At 39.7% G+C, this 21,040-nt stretch overlaps 1 protein-coding gene across 3 annotated transcripts in view; it reads right to left on the bottom strand.

The window, feature by feature from the left end:
- Positions 1 to 21,040, bottom strand: part of DYNC1I1 (dynein cytoplasmic 1 intermediate chain 1) — a 321,862-nt gene that overhangs the window by 51,123 nt on the left and 249,699 nt on the right. For all 3 annotated transcript variants that reach the window (XM_003782687.3, XM_023519229.1, XM_023519232.1), the window contains 4 exons: positions 20,893 to 21,039; positions 15,779 to 15,892; positions 13,137 to 13,270; positions 8,928 to 9,072 (listed from right to left, as the gene is read on the bottom strand). In XM_003782687.3, the coding sequence (XP_003782735.1) occupies positions 8,928 to 9,072; positions 13,137 to 13,270; positions 15,779 to 15,892; positions 20,893 to 21,039 (540 nt within the window). The remainder of the gene's footprint in view (positions 1 to 8,927; positions 9,073 to 13,136; positions 13,271 to 15,778; positions 15,893 to 20,892; position 21,040) is intronic.

The raw sequence follows: 21,040 nt of genomic DNA, 5'->3' as shown, positions 1-21,040 counted from the left end.
ATTCCTGTGATACTTTGCTAAGAAGAACTTATCCCATCTTTTACAGCACCGAGTCAAACCCCCCTTCCTCTCCCACCACATCCCAGTGCCCATCCTATCCCAGATAACTGTGTCTCCAACTTCACGCAGGAAAGAGGTACCTTCTCTCCTTCTTGGCTCTCCCTCAATTTCCTGGTCACCTTTTCCCAGGCTCACCAGTGTCTTGCATCTTCTCCTTACCCTAACCCTAAGCAGGTACTTGAAATCCTCTTTCTCCATTTTTCAAACCACATACTATTGATCTACACTTTCCACTGGCTCCTTCTCTTCAAATCACAAACCTACTCAAGTCTCTGAAAGAAGATGATGATCAAATTCTTCTTCAACCCTGTCTTCCCTGCTAGTCGCTGCCCCGTCTTCAGTTCACAGCCTCATGTCTGAAGGAGGAGTCTAATTTTTCAGTATATGTTGTTTTCACTCTCCAACCACTCACAATCTATCACCAGAGCTCCACCAAAATTATTCTCACCGACACCCATGGGACCTGCTTCTTGCCCTGCCATCTGTATATTTCTTGTCATTTCTGGGGTTCATCACCCTTTTCCATGTTCTTTTATGAGAATTCTCATGCTTCAGCACCTGCAGCTTCAGCGGCTCCAAGATAGCACTTATTATCCCCTTCAATTCACATCCTATTCATCACTTTCGCCTGAGGAGTAAATGGCTAACTAGATGCTGATCACTGTCATGTCTATATTTTTAACGCAACTCTTGTACCTGAACTTGACTATTGCTGTGGTGTGAATGTTTGTATTCTCCTCCCATCCTCCTTAATTCACATTGAAACTTAATCTTCAGTGTGATAGTATTAAAGTATTAAAGAGTGGGAGCTTTAGGAGGTGACTAGATCATGAGGTCTCTGTCCTCATGAATGGGATTAGTACTTTTATATAAAAGCTCATTTTCCCCTGCCAGGTGAGAAAACAGTAAGAAGGTACCATCTGTGAGGTTGAACAGTTAAGTTCATGAACTCATCCTAGAAAAAGCGCCACATACCTCGCTGCTGAATTTCACCGCGATCACTTTTGAAGCACTCTCCTTGCCCTTCTGTGACTGCAGTGGTATTCAGTAATGAAGTATGCGGCACCTTTTCTAGGATGAGTTTGCGAACTTAACTGTCAGACCTTTATATGATGACAGCTCTGATGGCCATTTCAGAAAAAAAGGTGCAAAATTTCTTTGAAGGGTGGATGAGGCACTGGAGCTAGGGTGCATAGCTTCCCAAGGGGAGTACTTTAAAGGTGACCATAGTGATATTCAGCAATGAGGTATGTAGCACTTTTTCTAGGATGAGATCGTGAGCTTAGTTGTTTGAGCTCATGTGAGGCAGACAGCTATTGCCAGACACCCAATATTTTGACATTTTGATCTTGAATATCTTAGCCTTCAAAACTGTAAGCAATAAATTCTGTTGTTTATAAATTACCAAATCCAAAGGTATTTTATAATAGCAATCCGAATGAATTGAGACAAGTATCTTCAATCACTTTGTAGGAATTTATAGGCACCGCAGTTTGAGCAAGCCAAGCCTACTAATTTTCTGCCTCCAATCTAAGTCTGCTTCTCTTCCTGTACGCCGTGTCTCAGTCACTGGCACTACCACTCTTCCACTCAGATGCAGAAGGCAGAGAGATGAGAGTCAACACTGCCTCCCTCTCAAATCAAGTCAGTTGGTCACTGCATCTGGCTCATTTCATCTCTCAGATTGTGTTCTCCTGCACGAGCTCACTGCCTAAATTCTGTATTTCAGCTGAATGACCAAATAGCTTGTAACTAGACTACCCATTTCCAGGCTTAGCAGGTTGGTGTAGGAAAGAACATAGGCTGTGGGGTCACACAAATCTGAATTTGAATCCCAGTTTCCTCATTTATTCTCTGAGAACATCAGGCAAGTCATTAAGACCCTCTTGTGTCCATTTCCTCTTAATAAAATGAGATGCTGATATCTACTCATACGTTTATTGTGAGAATTTCATGAACTAATGTATTTAAAACATGCAGCACAATGCCTGGTACACAATATGACCTCAAAGAATGTTGATTTTGGCACATGAGCAAATTCATCTTCCATAGTATTGCAAAGCAAACTTCTTAAAATTAAATTTTAATTAATTCCCTCCTGAGTTGTCATCACCTAGAAAATAAAAATAAATCGACACAATCAAGTATAGACCTATCTTTGCAGCCTCATTCCCTATCAGGATTGCCTATCTTCCTGCCACATGGATGAAAACGGTTTATTTCTCTCATGCATTTGTTGGTTGAGCTGCCTAGAATGTAGCCTGGTTCTTCATTTGCAAGGTAAACCACTCCAACAGAGTTTCTGCTTCAAGGTGTAGTCCTCTCTAACTAGTTTAATGATGAAACTTGTGGGGAGGGGGTAGAGAAAGGACATTATAATGGTTTGTTTTCTGCAGGTGAATTCTTACACATTCCTTAGCAGATTCTAAAATCCATGACCATGTTCCTCCTTGCAATGTGCTTTAATTCCCTCTCCCTTCACGCTATCCTCATTGTTCTAGAATTCGTCAATAGTAAGACCCTGCCCTGAATTCTAGGCCTTTTTCTCCCATTCCTTCCCTTCCCATTCCTGATGGGGTCACATAACATTTTTTAGAAATCACTAGTAGTACTTATTTCACCTGAATCCTTCATTCATTGCTCCCTTCCTTCTAGATGTTTCTACCATGGCCTCCTCCCTGCCCCCATCTTTCATTCCATGTAAATGCTTTTGCCACCATCCTCAGCTTTTCCATGAGAAGCTTTCTCTATTGCCTGCCTCAGTGGAATCTTAGTTCTGCCATAAGCTCACCACCTCTCCTGCTATCTCCTCGAGGAGAAGCTGTTCACTAGCGTGTATTTTATTTCAAGATAGCAAGAGGGTTGGTCCTCTTCTTACTCTCTCTCTAGGGCTATTTCACTGCTCCTGAGATCTCCACTAAAAAGTCCTGTTTCTTTCAAGCTCAGGCCATCTGTCTGTGTCCTCTTAATCTACTGAGGATGGTAGCACTGTGAACATTGTCCAGCCATCTTCTTCTATCCCAGTCTAGCCATTATTCTGGCCCACTCCAAAGCCCACAGAACACCAGCATCTTAACCTTTTGTTTCTGTGACCTCCTCACTTCCAGTGAATTTCACCTTTGCTAGATGTCAGCTCCACATGTGATCACATCCTTGAGTTTTTTTAATCACTTGCAACTATTTCAGTTGCAAATTACTAAATCCGAACATCCCACTTTCTAACAATAATCTGTTATTTTACTAATTCTCTTGCTCAATTACTTCCTTCATACCTGTTCTTTGACCTTACAGGGTCATTCAATCTCTTGCTTCCTTTTCTTTCTCCTGCCTTTATTTCTTTTCTGTTCCAGATTAGAATCTTTAGCTTATAACATCAAATGCTTCCTTGCCCACATCTCCAAATTCCATGTACAATTGTCCTCCCATTACAGTTTGATTAGGCTCTAGCCCCGGATCCATCTAACCGTCCTCCTCTTTCATGCCCATGTTTGTACTGCTGCGCCCTCTTGGAGAAAATCAGACCTGAAGATTGAAGCCACTGAAACATTCTGGTCTCTGCAACCGGGACCTCCACGCTGCCCAGAGCCCATCTTTGGTTTCCTAATCAGCTCTTTCTATTTTCTGGGACCAGCTGAAATCTGCTCCCTTCAATATCTCCTTTACTTCCCACTCAGTAGAATATTTAATCTCCTCCTTCATTAAAAACATAGCCATCATAGGAGAGTTTGCTCTGCCTTCATCCACTAACTCTACACACTGACTCATATTTGATCATCCTTTCCTGCACTTCTATTACCAAAAAAGACATGTCGCTGCTCAAATTTAAGACTCACTCCGCAGCCCATGCTCCTGATCCCATTCACAGCAACATTTTCCTGGCCTTTGCTCTGTCTTACACTTTGAGCTTTCCAGTTCTCCCTCTTTACTGGTTCTTCCGCTCATCCTCCAAAGTCTCCACAATCTCAAAAAATAACAAAGGAAAGAAAACATCTTGATTTTCCTCCCTTTTCACTCAGTCCTTAACCCATTGTAATTTGTCTCTCACCCTCACCACACTCCAAAGAAACTGGATTTGCCAAGGACACCAGTGGCTTCTGAGTTGCTAAATACAATAGACGTGTACCAGTCCTAATATAACTTTTCTGAAATATTTATTATTATTTTTCTTCAGTGTTTTATTACAGAAAAATCTAAACATGTGTAAATGTAGAGATTTAAAATATAGAGATTTAATATGAATCATCTGAGTCAGTAATTATCAATACATGGCCGATCTTATTCATCTATAGCCACAAACTCTGCCGTTCCCAACTGCTTATTTTGTAGCAAATCACTGACATCATATAATTTCTTTCTTTCTTTTTTTTTTAAGAGACAGTCTCACTTTGTCACCCTCAGTAGAGTACTGTGGCATCACAGCTCACAGCAGCCTCCAGCTCCTGGGCCTAGGTGATTCTCTTGCCTCAGCCTCCCGAGTAGCTAGGACCACAGGCACCTGCCACAAGGCCCAGCTATTTTTTTGTTGCAGTTTGGCTGGGTCCGGGTTTAAACCCACCACCCTCAGTATATGGGGCCAGCGCCCTGCTCACTGAGCCACAGGCGCCGCCCCATATAATTTCTTTTGTAGATAGATATTTCAATAAGCATCCCTAAAAGGTAAAACCACTTAATGCGATCATATCATGGTCACACCTAAAAATAGTAATTTATAAATCACATCAGTATATAGTCAGTATTTGCATTTCTTTGATAGCCTTCTAATTTTTTTCAATTGGTTCATTGTTTGAACCAAGATCTATGAGGGCTGTCCAGAAAGTATCCCCCCTGTACTATGAAAAAGAGACATGTGTGGCTGGATACTTTCCGGACTGCCTTCGTGCATAAGATCCATATTGTAAAACTGGTCGAAATGTCTCAAGCTCTGTTTTGTTCTTTTTGTTTTTTTCCATAGTTTCTACTTCCATCTTGTTTTTGCTCTTAAAAAGTTTTTTTTTTTTTGGTTTTGTTGCAGAAATGAAAATGTCCTATAGATTTCCCTATAGACTGGATCTGACTGACCACACTCTCGTAATTTTATTTAATATTTTCCATCTGTAGCTCTTATTGCCTCTCCATTCAGACATGTAGAAGATTTGTAAGATTCAGATTCAAACTCACAAACCTACTTCAAAGGTGGTATTGTTTTTATAATATTGTCAGCAATGATCATTGTCTAGATAATAGGGTTGGTAAAATGATGATATTAAAATGCTATCATTTCTTATTCCTACATTAACTGGAAAAACTTGCCCTCATCGACTATTTAGTAACCTTGAAGTACAAATATGTAGAAAAGACAGAATAAATGTTTGATTCTTTCCTTTACTTACTGGTTTTCAAAATAGTGAGTTGGTTTGCTTTGTATTCTCCAAAGGCGACCAACAAGGTTTTTTGTTTGTTTTCTTCGGCATCATTATGAACTCATGAATCTATTACCCCTACTGATGTTCTGTGAGCCAGCAGAAGCTCACTTAACTTGGCTTTCAAGTCTTTTTGACAACAACTTTGTAGTGTTTGGTAACTTCCTTGCTTCTGTTATAACAGAACATTCTCAATTTATTTTATACCTTTCCTGCTCCTGACCTAGAATCAGGAATGTCTTCTGGTTTCTTATTTATTCTTCATCTCCTCCTCTCCCCACCCTCCCTCTCTTTCCTTCCTTCCTTCCTTCCTTCCTTCCTTCCTTCCTTCCTTCCTTCCCCTTCCCCTCTCTTCCTTCCCCTTCCCCTTCCTTCCTTCCCCTTCCCCTTCCTTCCTTCCTTCCTTTCATCTTCTGGTTTCTTTTTAGCAGAACTTGTATTTTGGGAGTGTACTCTGGGCACCAGAAATATTATTGCTATTGGATTAGTCACTGTTTCTAGAACTTTTTGGTAGAAAGATAATATACACCATGAGTTCTTAGTGACAAGTCCAGCTCAAATTCAGGATAATTGCAGAATTATCCTGACTTTTAACTCCATATTTAGTATTTCCTTTTAAGCAAGCTGATAATCTAAGTTCTCAATGACACCAACATAGTCCTTTATGTCATAATGCAGATACTACAGTCTCAGATTATCGGTAACACACAATAATAAGCAAAGCGAGCACTAGAAATAGTTGAAGTTTTTTGGCAGTATTTTTTAAATCCTTAAAATACATCCCTTTAGGAATGAACATTTGACATGCTGAGTTTTAAAGTCACTTTAAACCATCTCTTACTATAAGGTTTTGTCACAACTTTGAACCACACCAAACATTGATTCATACTACTTTAAATTTTTTAGGAGCCAATTTTAAAATGTATCTTATCTCATTTTACGACTATATAAAATATTTACATGGTTCCAACATCAAAATGTACAGACAAGGTATATTCAAGCAAGCTTGGCTATTATCTTTGTTTTAGCCTCTTACCTCCCTTAAGTAAAGTAACTTAAGTACATTTTTTTGGTGGTTTATTCTTTCAACTTTTAAATATATTTATAAATATAATTCTAAACAATGACCATATACTATTTGTACTTCTCTCCACCAGGCTTTATTCATTTAAAGAAAGAACCTGGCGATCACTCCCTAGTATTACTTAGCAGCCTTCTTCACTTTTTCTTACTGAATAGCAGTACTCCATTGGGTGCACATACCAGACTTTTGATCCATCCACCCAGGGCTCTGTTGATGGAAATTTTTTGAGTTGTATTCAGTCTTTTGCTATTCAAGTAATCTTTCAATGAATGGCTTTCTGCATATTTAAAGATAATTCACACCCTGAGTTCTTACTGATAAGTTCAACTCAAATTGGATATGTCTTTTTCTTATTTTGGATAGTCTATCTCTGGCATAGATTCCTAGAAGTGGAAATAGCTCTGTTATAGCATGTATCACTTTTAGATGTTGCCACACATATTATTTTTAGATGTTGCCAAATTCTCCTCCACAGTGTTGTGCCATTTTGCATTTCCAGGGGCGATGGAAATGAGAATGGCTAAGTTCGTTCAGCCTCATCAGAGAGTATGTCGTGAAACTTAGATTCTGTCAATCTGATAGGTGAAAATAGATTTCTCGACTTGGTTTTCATTTGAATTTCTCTGATAAGTGAGGTTGTGCATCTTCGCACAGAGTTAAGAGCCAGTTCCATCCTTTTGACACGGTCTTCTCCATAGATTTCAAGAAGCCATGCACAAAAAGTTATAGTCATCTGTCTTTTATTCCTTCAGCTATTTTTAAATTCCTTTTTCTTTTCTTTGTTTTTGTTTGTTTGTTTGTTTGTTTTGAGACAGAGCCTCACTTTGTCACCCTCTGTAGAGTACGTGGTGTCATAGCTCACAGTAACCTCAAACTCTTAGGCTCAAATGATTCTCTTGCCTCAGCCTCCTGAGTAGCTGCAACTACAGGTACCCGTCACAATGCCCAGCTATTTTTAGATACAGGGTCTCACTCTAGCTGAGGCTAGTCTGGAACTCCTGAGCTCAGGCAATCCACCTGTCTCAGCCTCTCAGAGTGCTAAGATTATAGGCGTGAGCCACTGCACCAGCGTAATTTCTTTTTCTAGTTCCACTTTCCCTACTTCTTTCCTAAGTACTCCTTTTTCTCCAGATTGAGTCTTAGCATTTCTTATAAAAATCATTCTTTGGTTGTGAATATCATTGCTATTTTTTTTTTTTTTTTGAGACAGAGCCTCAAGCTATCCCCCTGGGTAAAGTGCCATGGCATCACAACTCACAGCAACCTCCAACTCCTGGGCTCAAGCGAGTCTCCTGCCTCAGCCTTCCAAGTAGCTGGGGCTACAAGCGCCTGCCACAATGCCCGGCCATTTTTTGGTTGCAGCCATCATTGTTGTTTTGGCGGGCCCAGGCTGGGGATTCGAACCCGCCACCTTAGGTGTATGTGGCTGGCGCCTTAGCCGCTTGAGCCACAGGCGCCGAGCCATCATTGCTATTCTGACTGCTACCAAGTGCACACTGCAGCTCTCTCTCTCTCTCCACCTACCCTTGTGGGGATCTGGAAATGGGCCTCCCAGGCACCTTAACCTCAGCATGTGCAAAGCTCTCCCCTCACACCCTTCTTCCGCTGCTCTGCAGCGCAGTGAGTGCTGCCATGACACACCAGCCACCCAGGGCAGAAGCCTGGGTCCTCTGTGGTCACTCCCTCTCCTTTTCCCCTATCGAACCAATAGCCAGTTTCTGAGGCTTCTATCTCTTAAATTTGATTCTCAAGGCCATTTACTTTCTTTCCATTCCAGACTACTGGTCTAAGCCACTGTCACTTCTTCTCTACATTACTGCACCTTCCTTCCGGATGGTGTTTGCTTTTCTTCTTGCTCTCAAACATGCTGAAAATTACCTTTGAAAACACAAATAACACAGAGCCATTTACCAGCTTAAAAACCACCACGGGTTCAAAATAAAAAATAAAATAAAATAAGCCCTTGCAACCAACCAAACAATAAGACCAACAACCAAAGTCCTAAGTGTATCTTTCCACAAGTACATATGTAAGTAAGCACATGTTACCATGTTCTGGAAGATCAACCTTGAACACAGAAGAGGGGCACGCAATGAAGGGGACGCTGTGGGCCAGGTTAGAGTTGATGAACAACAATGTCGGCTTCATCATTACTTTAACTATTTGAAATTTTTGCAATTAGAATGTTTTCCAGTATTTGTTTCTATATTTAAACATAAATAAAATGGACTGAAGAAGTAGGCTTTAACTAGCTGTGAGGCAGAGAGGGCTCACCAGCAGGTGCATACATTTGGAAGAGGCTTCACGTCCACTTCCCCAGACAATGATAAAAACACCCTCTTCCTCCACATATTACCTGAGAATTTCAATCAAGGTATTCTTACCTTTGTGGTCCAAAGCTTGACAGTCCAGTCAAATGATGATGTAACAAACAGGTGGGAAAAGTCGATGGGGCCCACTGCCATGTGGCAGTTAATTCCTGTCACTGGCCCTTGGTGACCTTCAAAGACCTCACCGATCCCAGCTTTGCTGCGTGAAGAACACATGAAAGGAGTGACCTTTGCAAAGCAGTGATTGCTTCCAAAAGCCACAAACTCCCCTCTGCATATTGACTTCTCCATAGTTTACAATAACCATTCACCACTAAACACAAAACTACACTCACAGTTATCCCAAAAGAAAGAAATGGTTTGCAGACATGTGATGCAGTATTTTTGGTTAAAAAAATATCAGGCCTTTTTAAAGTTCAGAGTTTAATATCACATTTTATCATTTCATCCTTTAGAAGTTCCAATGATTAGAAGTTCAAGTCCTATTGTTGATACAGCTATTCTAGTGGAATCAAATATACTTAGATCTCAGAAGAGTTCATATTTATAAGACTATTTATTCTTGAAGTGGCATTTTGTACATTTTCTATTTTAACTTTTTTTTGGGAGCCCATAGGCTATGACATTCCGTACATCCCTGGAGAAATAATCATTTATTCTTTCAAGAAAAATTATTCAATTAAGTTATTATGCCTAAAAATGTAATACTTCTTAGAAACATGTGTTACCACAATACGCATAATTTAAATAAAATATGGAGGAAAGGACATTTTCTCCTCACTGAAAGCAGAAGAGAAATTTCTATATCCACTGTCAATTCCACAAAGGCAGGTACTTTGTCTTGTTGCCACGTGTCTAGCATCTAGCACATAGTAAGTGCTCAATAAATATTTGTTGAAAGAAATAGCAAAGAAAAAAGGACAAACTTATGTCCTCTCCACTTTTTTAAAAAACAGAAGCACATTTGGGAAATAACAATACACATTTTAAAAGCTACTCACAGACATATTTTGCTTATTTAACAAGGTCGGGATTATTACCAGCCCTCTATTATCACATAATAGCCTGCATGCTATCATGCACAGTTAGGAAAATCTGAGAAAATAAACAAAAAATAGTGTTGTTCTTTTTTTTTTTTTTAATCAGATGTTCACATAAATTTCACCTTCTCAGAGAGCCCTCTTGTGAGTTTCCTGTTCCTACTGCGAGAAATTCCCATAAATTTTGTGGCTTAAAACGTCACGAATTTATTCCTTTACAGTTCAGAAAATAGAGTTTTTAAAAAATGTATGTGCACAAGTCTATATACATGACAAATGCATGGGGTAGTGGACTATTATGTCACTAAGAGTAAAAACGAATTCTGTTATTAAAACATTCGGGCCTCTGGAGCACGAGTAAGTGTCAATGAGCTGAACAAACTTTGGAATTCTGAGCAAAGTGCTTTGTGTGTGTGTTTGTGTAACAGGCCCTCAGAAAGCATACCCAGTGAAACTGCTAACAGCAGTTCCACACACGATGGTTGAAATTTGTTCTAATGAACCAAGGAACTGGTCTTTGAAGTGGGCCCTGGTGAGATTCCACTTGCTCTTAACAGCATCCTGAAAAGGTTTATAGGGTGCAAAACAAGGACCTTGTTTAACTCATGGAAGTGGATTTGCACCTTCTCTATGTTAGGTGAAAAACAGCAATGTCCTGCTTCTCCCCACAGCCCCATACGGACCATTTACGATGGCTACAAAGCCAGTGTGACGAGGGCATGAATTTGCTAAGGTTTGCATTTTATATTTCTGATGGAATTGGATGGACCAATGAAATGAAACTTGCTGTAAAGAGCTTTGTAGTGTGTGTCATAGGGAACCTCCTTTTGAGCCACAGATCATACATTTGATTGTGTTTGAAAAGAACAGTAACCACAGGGAAAAAATATTCATCACATAAAGGGTTATTTACATTAGAGAAACTAACAAAGAAGAAATTCTGAAGACTATCAGTGAACGTGTTCTATGGCTTTCCCAGATGATGAAGGACCTGGGCGGTACCCAGGATTAAGTGAGTTGATCCTGTGCCTACATTCCCTATGTAGGAATACGTAGGTAGGTAAAGCTGTGTCTTCACATGTGGTCCACTGCACCTTCTACACCTTTCATGCCACTTAAGACATTCTACTTATCTTCTGGATGTTTGTGCATTTATCTTTCCCACTGTCGTCAGTTTCTTGATGATAGGAACTATGTTTAAATGATGTCTGCAGGCTCTGTAGCATCTAGCAATGCACTTTGCTCAAAGTAAGTGTATAGTAAACGTGTATGTGGATGACCTTTATCGATCTTTTTATGACTGATAAGACTTTCATGTGTGCTTTTTGACAACTTTATGAAGGAGGAACTTTGGACATGGAACTGTGAGGCAAATCTCCCTAAGTCATCTTCAAATCATGTGAGCAGGACAAATACTGTTTGTTTTTGTGTGCAGAATAGCAGGAGGATAGCAGCTTATATTGTTTGAATGGAAAAAAAAAATAACAGAGCTGGGCCTAGATGCTTTACTTCTGTAAGGCACAAAACCACAGGAATATGAACTTGGAATACTTTGTGGTTCCTCATTAAATCTTAATAGCCTGGGATGAGTGCAAGAGATGAAAAAATCAATTGGACAAAAACTACAAAGTGAAAAGAGAAATTAAGCACCAGTGTGAATAGAGTGAAACTTTCAAAAGATGTGAGGCCACTTGTTAAGTTTTGCATGCAATTTTACAATCTAGTCCAAATTATTGGATTCTACTTTCTCTTGACAGTTCTGCTTCCGGGGGACATTTGCCAGTCTCTCAATCAAGGCAGAGTTCTTGTCACCTGGAAGCAGCACAGTGATTTGTGTGACTCACACTCTTCTAATTCCTCCAACTTGGAGGAAGGGTTTTAAGGCACTTCTCTATAATATTTGGAAATTGTCATTTCTTTACTCCCTGTATAGATTTTTTAGTTCCTCGCTTACTATGTGCCAGGCACTGAAAAACTGGCAAATGACTGAATAATTGAACAAAATATGATTAATGCTATTGTAGAAGGTTAAGAAAAACAAATGAAATAGTAAGCTTATCTAACAGCCTACAGTCATATTCTGTAGGATAGAGTATAGGGTTAAAAGTGCTAAGCTCTTGGGACAGAATAATCTGGGAAAAAAACCAAGCATCACTCCTGGCCCTGAGCACTAAAAACAATACTCACTAAACAGCATACTGTCCCAGTCCTAAGTCATATATTAGCAGTGATAAGATTAAGGAAAGACAGAAGTACAGTAAACAGGATGTGTTAGGAGTGCAATCATGCAGCTAAAGATAAACTACTTGCTTTTTAACCTTTACTCTCTCTTTGAAGCTTTCTGCTGTGCTGTATTTTCTCATGCCTGAGACTTCAATAAAAGCCAGTGAGGAACATTGGAGGGGGCTTATTTCTCCTCCTTGTGGAGTGCTTGCTGGTGTTCACCTCCCCAGGTCCCTCAGTTCAATGCAAATGGACCTAGTAGGTGATATTCATTTTGCATTGAGTCGCACAGACAATATTCTGCTCATCCTACCTTGATCTTCTCTGTAGCATTTATCATCCTAAACTATATATTTATTTGCTAAGTTGTTTTCTACCCACAACTAGAACTAAAATTCTCTTTCTTGTTCTTTACTGCATTTTTATGATGGTGCCTGACACATGCTAAGTTCTTAGTAATATTCCTTGATGGACTGAATAGAAGGAAGGAAAATTCTATGGGACTTAAAGGAGGAAATTTTCTTTGCATAAGAGTCAGGAAAGGTCTCAATATAGAATGAGCTCTGTGCTGGCTCTTGGTTGATGGGAGGCATTAACCAGGCAAAAAATGGAGTAATGCTCAGCTGGTGGAAGTTGAACATACAAGTGCTGGAGATGTGGAGGAGTGAGCAATGTCTAGGGATTGTTATTGAGGATGGGCACACGGCTGGAGCCTGAAGGTGTGTGATGAAGAGGCATCAGGACGGGGGCAGGTGGTCTTACCTGATAGGCTTAAGAAGCTTGGACTTTTCCCCTCAAGGCTGCAAGAACTGCCAAAGACTTCCAAATGACCAATGACCAGAGCAGATGTATGCTTTAAGATAAGGAAGCCTTGAAGTTGTACTTTGCCTTTCTTCAGAAAGGCCTTTCTTAAAACGCAAGGTGGTTGGTTATAAGACAGCAGGTGATAACAGACTTTGGGAAATGAGGAACATGTCATTAGTAAGAAACAGAGAATCACCTTCCATGACGACAGGCCGTGTAGACTGTACCTTCCTCGCTGCCAACCACAAAGTTATTGACGTCTCCTGTCGGGAAGGCCATTCCGGTAACAGCGACAGGCTTGGACTTACTGTACACCAGCTCCATGCTCTCCTACCAAAACACGGTGTAGTTACATTTCCATCTGTCAACTCCCTGCCATGCCAAAGATAGCACGGAAAAATCATTTGGCCAAATCGTCTGTTTGCTTTTCACGCAGCGTTACAAAAGACCCCGGCTGTGCCAGAAACCATTCTTTACTGCCCCTGACATTCATGCTTCTGTGGGTCTCTGGTTTCAGGCCGGCTGGATTTCATCAGCATGTGCTGCTGCTTCTTAAGTCAGGCAGAGATGACAGGTGAGAATTTTGAAACTAATGGTGCAGAAATGAAAGATAATGCTGTAATGGTTACACTTGTCAGCTCCAGGCTTTAATAAAACACACAATACCCTTGTATTTACAAACATTTTCAAAATCAATTGCTCATGAGAATACACATGTATTAATATCAGGTGTACTAAGCACATTTGTCAAAGAAAAGTGTGTGTCCTCCATGGACTGAAACCAGAAAGTTGTCACTCAGGTCATAAAAAACAGATTTCAACAGGGTCTAGATTGCAGAAAGGGCAGCCGTTGGGTGCATAGGCTATAAGCCTACAAAGGAACGAGATTTAAGTAAGTCTTTAAAATACTTAATGGAAGTCTTTATTTTATATAAAATAATTTTTAATTGGAAATTAAAAATTCCCAATTTTTAAAGATACACTGCTGAATTAAGTTTAATAACAGAAAAGAGTAATTTACAATAACTAATGTCACTGAGTATTTCTGGGTATTTACATTAAACACCCTATTTTATGTATCTGAAACAATTTTGAAAAATCATTCTGGGGCATCATATCCTTATAGTTTTCCAGGAGTTCAGTCTTTCTTGCACTAACAAATAAACTCAGTCATTTCCTTCCAGGAGTCCATAAATCCGAAGCGCATGCTGACAGCACAGGCAGCACTGACCCCACGGTCCTGTGATGTGCTCACAGTTTGTGAGATCAGACACAGCAAGCACATTAGCAACTGGGCCCAAGGAGAAGACGCTACAACAATGTCATACAGCAAACTGGACCAGCCAATGATCTGCTCCATCATTAAAAATAACAGCCAGGAAGGTAAAGCTTCTCAGTTGCCTAACTGGAAGAGAGAGGTACAGGGATAACTGTGGGCTAGCCCTCTACCTTCCTGCTGCCTATGGAAGCCACGCCATGAAATTCTGTCTCTCCATAGATGCAGCAGCCTGTGGGCATGCTCAAACTACTAAGCATGGCTTTGAAGCCCTATACAACTGGTTTAACCTAGACAAAGACATACGTAATAAAAAAGGCCAACTAAAAATTCCTAAATGGAGGGTTTTCTCTTTTTATATGTGTGTATAAACTCCATGCTTAAAAAAAAAGAAAAAGTGGCTGAGAATTTGAAGACAAAGTCATAAGGTATGCCCGCACAACTCCAGACCTATGTAATGTGAAGGATTAGCAAAAATCGAGGAATGGCACGTGTGAGCAGCTTATTCGCACTCTCTTTCCCCCTAAAATTAAAAAAGAACTTAGTCTTGGTATTCCCTACGGATGTATTTTGTGGCAACTTAAAGGAGGTTCTTTGCAGTTTCCACATTTCCTTATGTATACATTGAACCTTTGATGTCTTCTAAAATTGTGTGACAGGCATTCCAGGGATGTTATTCCAGGAAAGGGAAGAGGAATGTTAAAGTTGAGAATTATCTCCTAGATAATCTGTTAGCATTTTCTTCATGTTTCCTTGTATTTTTGTCAAAGGCTAGAATAATGAATTCTTCTTTGTGGCTTTTAGTTGGAGGGTGATGAAGTACTGTTTTTTCACACAAAGAAATGGGGGAAAGTATGTATGCCTGCGTTCCTGCATGTATGCATGTGTGTGCATACTTATGTATATTTTGAAAGTTGCATTTATATACAGACTCTCTCCAGCACTCTCACCCACTTCGGTTCTTTTGTTTGGTTCCTATTACTGCAATCAGTGGTGGTTTGGAAACTTTGGAACTTTTTCGTTTTCGACTTCTCATTTGTTGAGTAAGGAATGGCAGGAGCCATTCTGACAAACATTCCAGAGGAGAAAACAGATGGTTTGACAAATTCTTCATACACACAGGCGGTTGTCTAGGCGATGGATGCAAGCAAGGGCTTGGATTTCTGTTTTGCTGGGAGACCTTTCCTCCATGGCAAGTCCCCATGAGGGATGGCTCTGCTGAGCTTCAAGCTCATTTGCATTTGTTTAGCAGTGCTTTAGGGTAAGTACAACTCATACCGTAGGCAACTTCCATAATTACTATGCTTTAAAATGGATTATTTCATTTTCACTTGAAACTGACCTAAGGATTAACGTATTACAATAATTACATGATTTGTGGTAAAGGAAATGGGTTTTGGCTTCAAGAGGAGACTGCGGAAAGCAGGCCCCACTCTTTCAAGTGCATCCATTGGTTTTAGCTCCTATAGGATGTGAGGGTTTGGCTTTTAGGAACTATGTTCTATTAAGTAGGTCTCTCTTTTAACCAGGATGTGCTTATGTGTAGGGGAAAACAAACCCACCTGTGGAGTTGAGAGCATGTCCAGGCTCCAGGAACACATTTTGCCATCGGTGGAGACAGTGATGAGGTTATGAGCGTTCTGAGTCCCGACAACATTGACACAGTACACGGGGTGCTGCAAAAACATAAACATGGAGGATCAGACACAGATCCAGGAGGAAATGCTTACATTGGAGTGGCCAACACATCATTCCAAAACAAGGATTAAAGAGTGACATAATACCACTGTAATACAAGCCTCAGGTCATTTGCCACTTTTGAGTTGAACCCCATTTCTTTTTAATGGCTCTGGCGGCACTCCCATGGTAGTGGAAATCCTCACCAAGCTTCACCTTGCTCAGTCGGATGCAATGCTGTGGAACTGAAGGAGGGTGGAGCAAATGAGGATGGTAGGGCAGAAGCCAAGCGGGGAGGGGAAGGTGGGTAAGTCTCCACTGCAGAGTTTGGCTTCTAAGCTCAATGTGAGTGACAGAAAAAGACAGTCTTCAGAACTATTGACTTTGGGAAGTTACTAACTCTAGAGGTTACTGCATTATAGTCACATTTGTTAACATTCTTTATAAAAAGTGGTTAATATTCATTTGCCTGTTTAATTTTGGGGAGGGAGATATTGATAGTAAAATTCTTGGCACAACGTACTTAGTGAGATAAAATTTAGTTTCTTTAATGTTACTACGAAATCCAGGATAACAATAAATTTGTTTTTCAAAATGCTATTCAGAGTAGTATGGAGGTTTAGATTTACCCAGGGTCATTTATACATCCCAGGAACTTTTAGCAAGATGCTCTAGCCTTCTGTCATCCTCCTGTAAGTCATCCTCCTCTGCAGAATTCTACACCATGGGCCAAAATTTGCAGCTGCACATTAAACACTAAATGGAAGGTTAGCATAAGCTGAACCTAGCAGCAATTTGGGTTAGATTTCAGGCAGCTTAGCTATCTGTGGCCAAACCACAACTGACTTGATGCTTCTCTGTGCAAATAGCTGACAGTCAAAGTCTTACTGTTGATGAGTTACTGTCCATAATACCTCGCCACAATTACAATGAAACAATTTTTAATATTGGCAAGTTGATATTGTATAAAGGATGGTTCCCAAGCTATTATTATCATATAAACTGCTGGTCAGAAGGAGCAGTAATAACCATCTAGTGAAGCTGCTCATCTGCCTCAACCAAGAGGTGGTCCTTACGCTGCTTAAACACCTTTCTTAAAGGGTAGCCAGGTTTTGCACTGATTCCTAGGGTTTTTTTTCTTCCACTAATGAGGATACATTCGATCCAGCATCAGGCTGATCACGTCAAAAGAAGACAGCTGTTTGAATATTTATAGATTGTTGTTTCACATTACCCCTCCCCCCACAAGTCCTGCTTACTCAGACTAACCTTCACCAATTCTTTCCACTGCTCCCTGGGTAACTGGTTTTCAAATCCTTCTCCATCCTTTTCAACCTCTTTTGAATATGCTGTATTTTATCTTAGTTCCCCTAATAGCGAAGTTCTAAGAGTGAAATGGAACTAATACATTCTGACCAGAAAAACAAAGACATCTGGGTAACATTGAATCGTCACTTCTTGTGTCATTATAAAAGACTGTTTTAATGCGTGCTAAGATCAAATCTGCTTTTTTGACAATTACATCACCTCTTTCGCCCATGCTGATGGACAGTCAACTGAGTCCCTATGTCTTTCATGTTATGGTCCTACTGAAACTTTCTATTTATTTACTTACTTATTTTTTATTTCAGATTAATGTGAAGATACAAACAATTAGTTTGTAATGTTTTCTTTTGTTAGGTAAAGTCCATGTTATAGTTGTGTCCCTCACCCTGGACATATACCACATACCCTTACATTGTGCCTATTAAGTAGGACCCCAATTCCCTTCCCTCCTCTCCACAACATGAATTGAATTGAGTTTTTCTCTTAAGTGTGTGTGCATCAGACCTTCTACTGGCTTCATACTAGTATTGCGTACATTAGTTATTTGTATTTCAGTTCTTGTGATACTTCTTTACTAAGAAGAGTGTTGTGTTTCAACTCCATACAGGTTAATATAAAAGATGTAAAGTCTTCATCTTTTTATGGCTGAATAGTATTCCATAGTATACATATACCACAGTTTATTAATCCATTCCTGGGTTGATGGGCATTTAGGTTGCTTCCACAACTTAGAAGTTGTAAATTGAGCTGCCATGAACAATCTTTTGCAAACGCCCTTATGTTAAAATGATTTTTTTTTCCTTCTGTGTAGATGACTAGTAATGGGATTACAGGATCAAATGAGAGGTCTAACTTGAGTTCTTTGAGGATTCTCCATACTTCTTTCCAAAAGCCTGTATGAGTTTGTGTCCCACCAACAGTGTAAAAGTGTCCCTATCTCCACATCTGTACCTATTCAAACTTTCAAAGGAATTTGGCCCTGGTGGATCTGCCCAGTTGGAAGCACAGCAGAGATCTGAAACTAAATATTATCCTCATCAGTTCTCCAAATATCAAGAGGACTGACTGTTTGTGGGACAACGGAAAATACTCTTTCCCCAGTCTCTGGTGTATGAGGAGCCTGGGGCAGTGTACAATCAAACTCATGCCTGGAGCCATACAACACGTAAAGCTCTGTGAAGAAATCAAATGAAAAAGTGCATGTAACAAATTCTCACCTAGAAACAGTAGACTTAGTAAAACTGAAGGATGGAAAAGCGGGGTTCAAATATTGTTTTGAACTTGATATCCATCTAACAATGGGGTTCTTCATTAATCACTGAGCGTCAACACAAATCACTGAAATGCTAATGGGTTAAGACACAGAGGGTGCAGGACAGAAAAAAGGATGAGAAGGGTCAAATCCAGAGGAGTGTGCCTGTAGCCTGTCCTGGCCTTTAATCCTTTAATCAGTACTACTCGCCTGTGCTTCCATGAATGATAGAACTTGGTTTGAAAGACGAGAGAGTCTTTCAAACTGTTTGAGTTTCTCTCTGTTCGAGAGAGAGACATAAAGAAACCAAAACAGAAGCAGACACTGCTTACATCCCCTCCCCAACACACCCCTCTACTTAATGGAAAGAAAAAAGCAACAGTAGAGCTCATTTTTCCAGTAAGAATCCAGATTGTTTTTATTTATTTTAGGAATAAACTTACTGTGTGGCAGACGGATTTTGTTTTAATTATGATTTCCTGTTGTCTCAAATACATATGTGTGGTGGGTGTGAAAGGAAATTAGTTAGTAATCTGTGGTGGGCCTCCTTTTCCTTTTTGATCCTGGTACCAACCAGTCAGGCAATAAGGGAGATGGAAAGACAATCACAAAATTAACTGTGAAATTTTAGGTGTGGAATAGATAAAACACAGGAAAAGAGAAAAATGGACAAGTTTTTATTTATTTTCTAACAGAAATAATGTCATGAATTTTGTTGATAATAGTATGTTAGTTGTGATGATCACACTCTTCAGTTACTTCAAAAAGAAACATTAACTCTTTGGAAGAGTGCCTGGGTTTAGATTTAACCCAAATGTTTATTACTAAATGTTCTAACATTTGGATATATAATTTTGGAAATTTCAAAAGGTATGTTCACAAATACTCCAGACACCCATATAGAGCAGTGGTTCTCAACCTGTGGGTCGTGACCCCTTTGTAACAATGAAAATACATCACAGCATTAGGAAAGTTGAGAACCACTGATATAAAGTCAAGAAGAAGTAGTTTCAGGGCAGCACCTGTGGCTCAAAGGAGTAGGGTGTTGGCCCCATATACCGGAGGTGGCAGGTTCAAACCCAGCCCCCCCAAAAACTGCAAAAAAAGAAAAAGGAAAAGTGGTTTCGCACTACTTGAGCAAACACCTGCAGTAAGCCTGTCTTTTCCTGGGCTACAATTTTCTGTAATTAGTTTGGAGAAATAGGGTAGGCAAGAGCAATTTCCCAAAATTCCCAAGAACTAGTTTCACCTGAATGTGTCTTTGTCTCTCTCCACCCCCAATCAATCAAAATTAGGACTGACATGGTATTTGTCATTTCCCATTGTCAATCTTATAAGAGTGAAAGAAATTTCCTCCTCCAGATCTCAGCTGAAGCAGCTAGCAATCCTTCCTCAAGCCAGAATGATTTTGAGGCCAGCAGATGAAACAGATGAGGCAACCACATTAAGGAAATTGAAAACAATAGTAGAGCTGTATCCTTGGGCATAATTTGGGCATTTCAGAGAAAGAACATCAGTTACCCTGAATGTCAAGGTAGCAAGGATTGATGGAGACATGTCTGTCTTCTCACTCGTCCTAACAATTGCTATACACACCTGTCATTCTCTTAAAGGAAATGACAGAGTAGTTGTCTCATGAAGACTATACGGAACCCCTTCTACTAAATTATGGGTAATGGTTTTGAGATGTTGACTTTTAACCCTAGGGATTATATTGTCACTGTAGACTTTACATTGAGACATCACACATTCCGGAATTTAAAGTCATAGTACCTCCTTAAATCACAAATGGAAAAGGCCAATTGGCAAAAATCCCATATATACCATCCCTAGACATAGAATGCTTACCCTTTGTGGTTTATTTGAAAAATATCTATTTCTACTTTATAATGTGAAGTGAAGGGTTTCTTTCAAGATACAGTTCCACAGATGCTTCTTCCAAAGTTTCTCTTCCCTGTTTGTTTTTGGGGCATCCAAGGAGATCCTTTCTCTGTGCTAGAACATGTACGTTATTCAGAGATACCTCTAAAGCCAGTGCTCCTTTCAACTACTTTTCACTCAGCTTTATACTGTCAGTCAAATATATATATAATATTTTTGACTGACAGTCAAAAATAATAATTATAATAATATTTTAATATAAGCAAGTAAGAGGATCAAAGTCTGTAATATATAATATATACTATTATAATAATTACTATACTAATTATTAATTAGTATATACTATTATAATAATTACTATACTAATTATTAATTAGTATATACTATTATAATAATTTTTAATTCCTCAAGATATAATAACTATAGATACTAACTTAGTGTTCAACTGGCAACATCTGTACTTTTGTGAACAAGAGGAACTTTCATTTCCTCTTTCAGTGCTTGGCAGGCAGAGAGGGACATGAGGAAAGTCTGACTTACTGTGTGTGCAGCAGCAGACAAGGGCGTCCGCTGCACCGGTGTCCTTCGATGACTGCGATTATCCCAGAGGACAATCTGGCCCGAGTAAGTGCCACCAACCACCAAGTTAGGATGGAAACGGGCGAAGCAGACAGACATCACAGAGGAC

This window comes from Otolemur garnettii, unplaced genomic scaffold, assembly GCF_000181295.1.
Source record: "Otolemur garnettii isolate 467f Iridium unplaced genomic scaffold, OtoGar3 scaffold00005, whole genome shotgun sequence".
Lineage (NCBI taxonomy): Eukaryota > Metazoa > Chordata > Mammalia > Primates > Galagidae > Otolemur > Otolemur garnettii.
The sequence above is the reverse complement of the archived record's forward strand: the minus strand, read 5'-3'. Positions and strand labels throughout refer to the sequence as shown.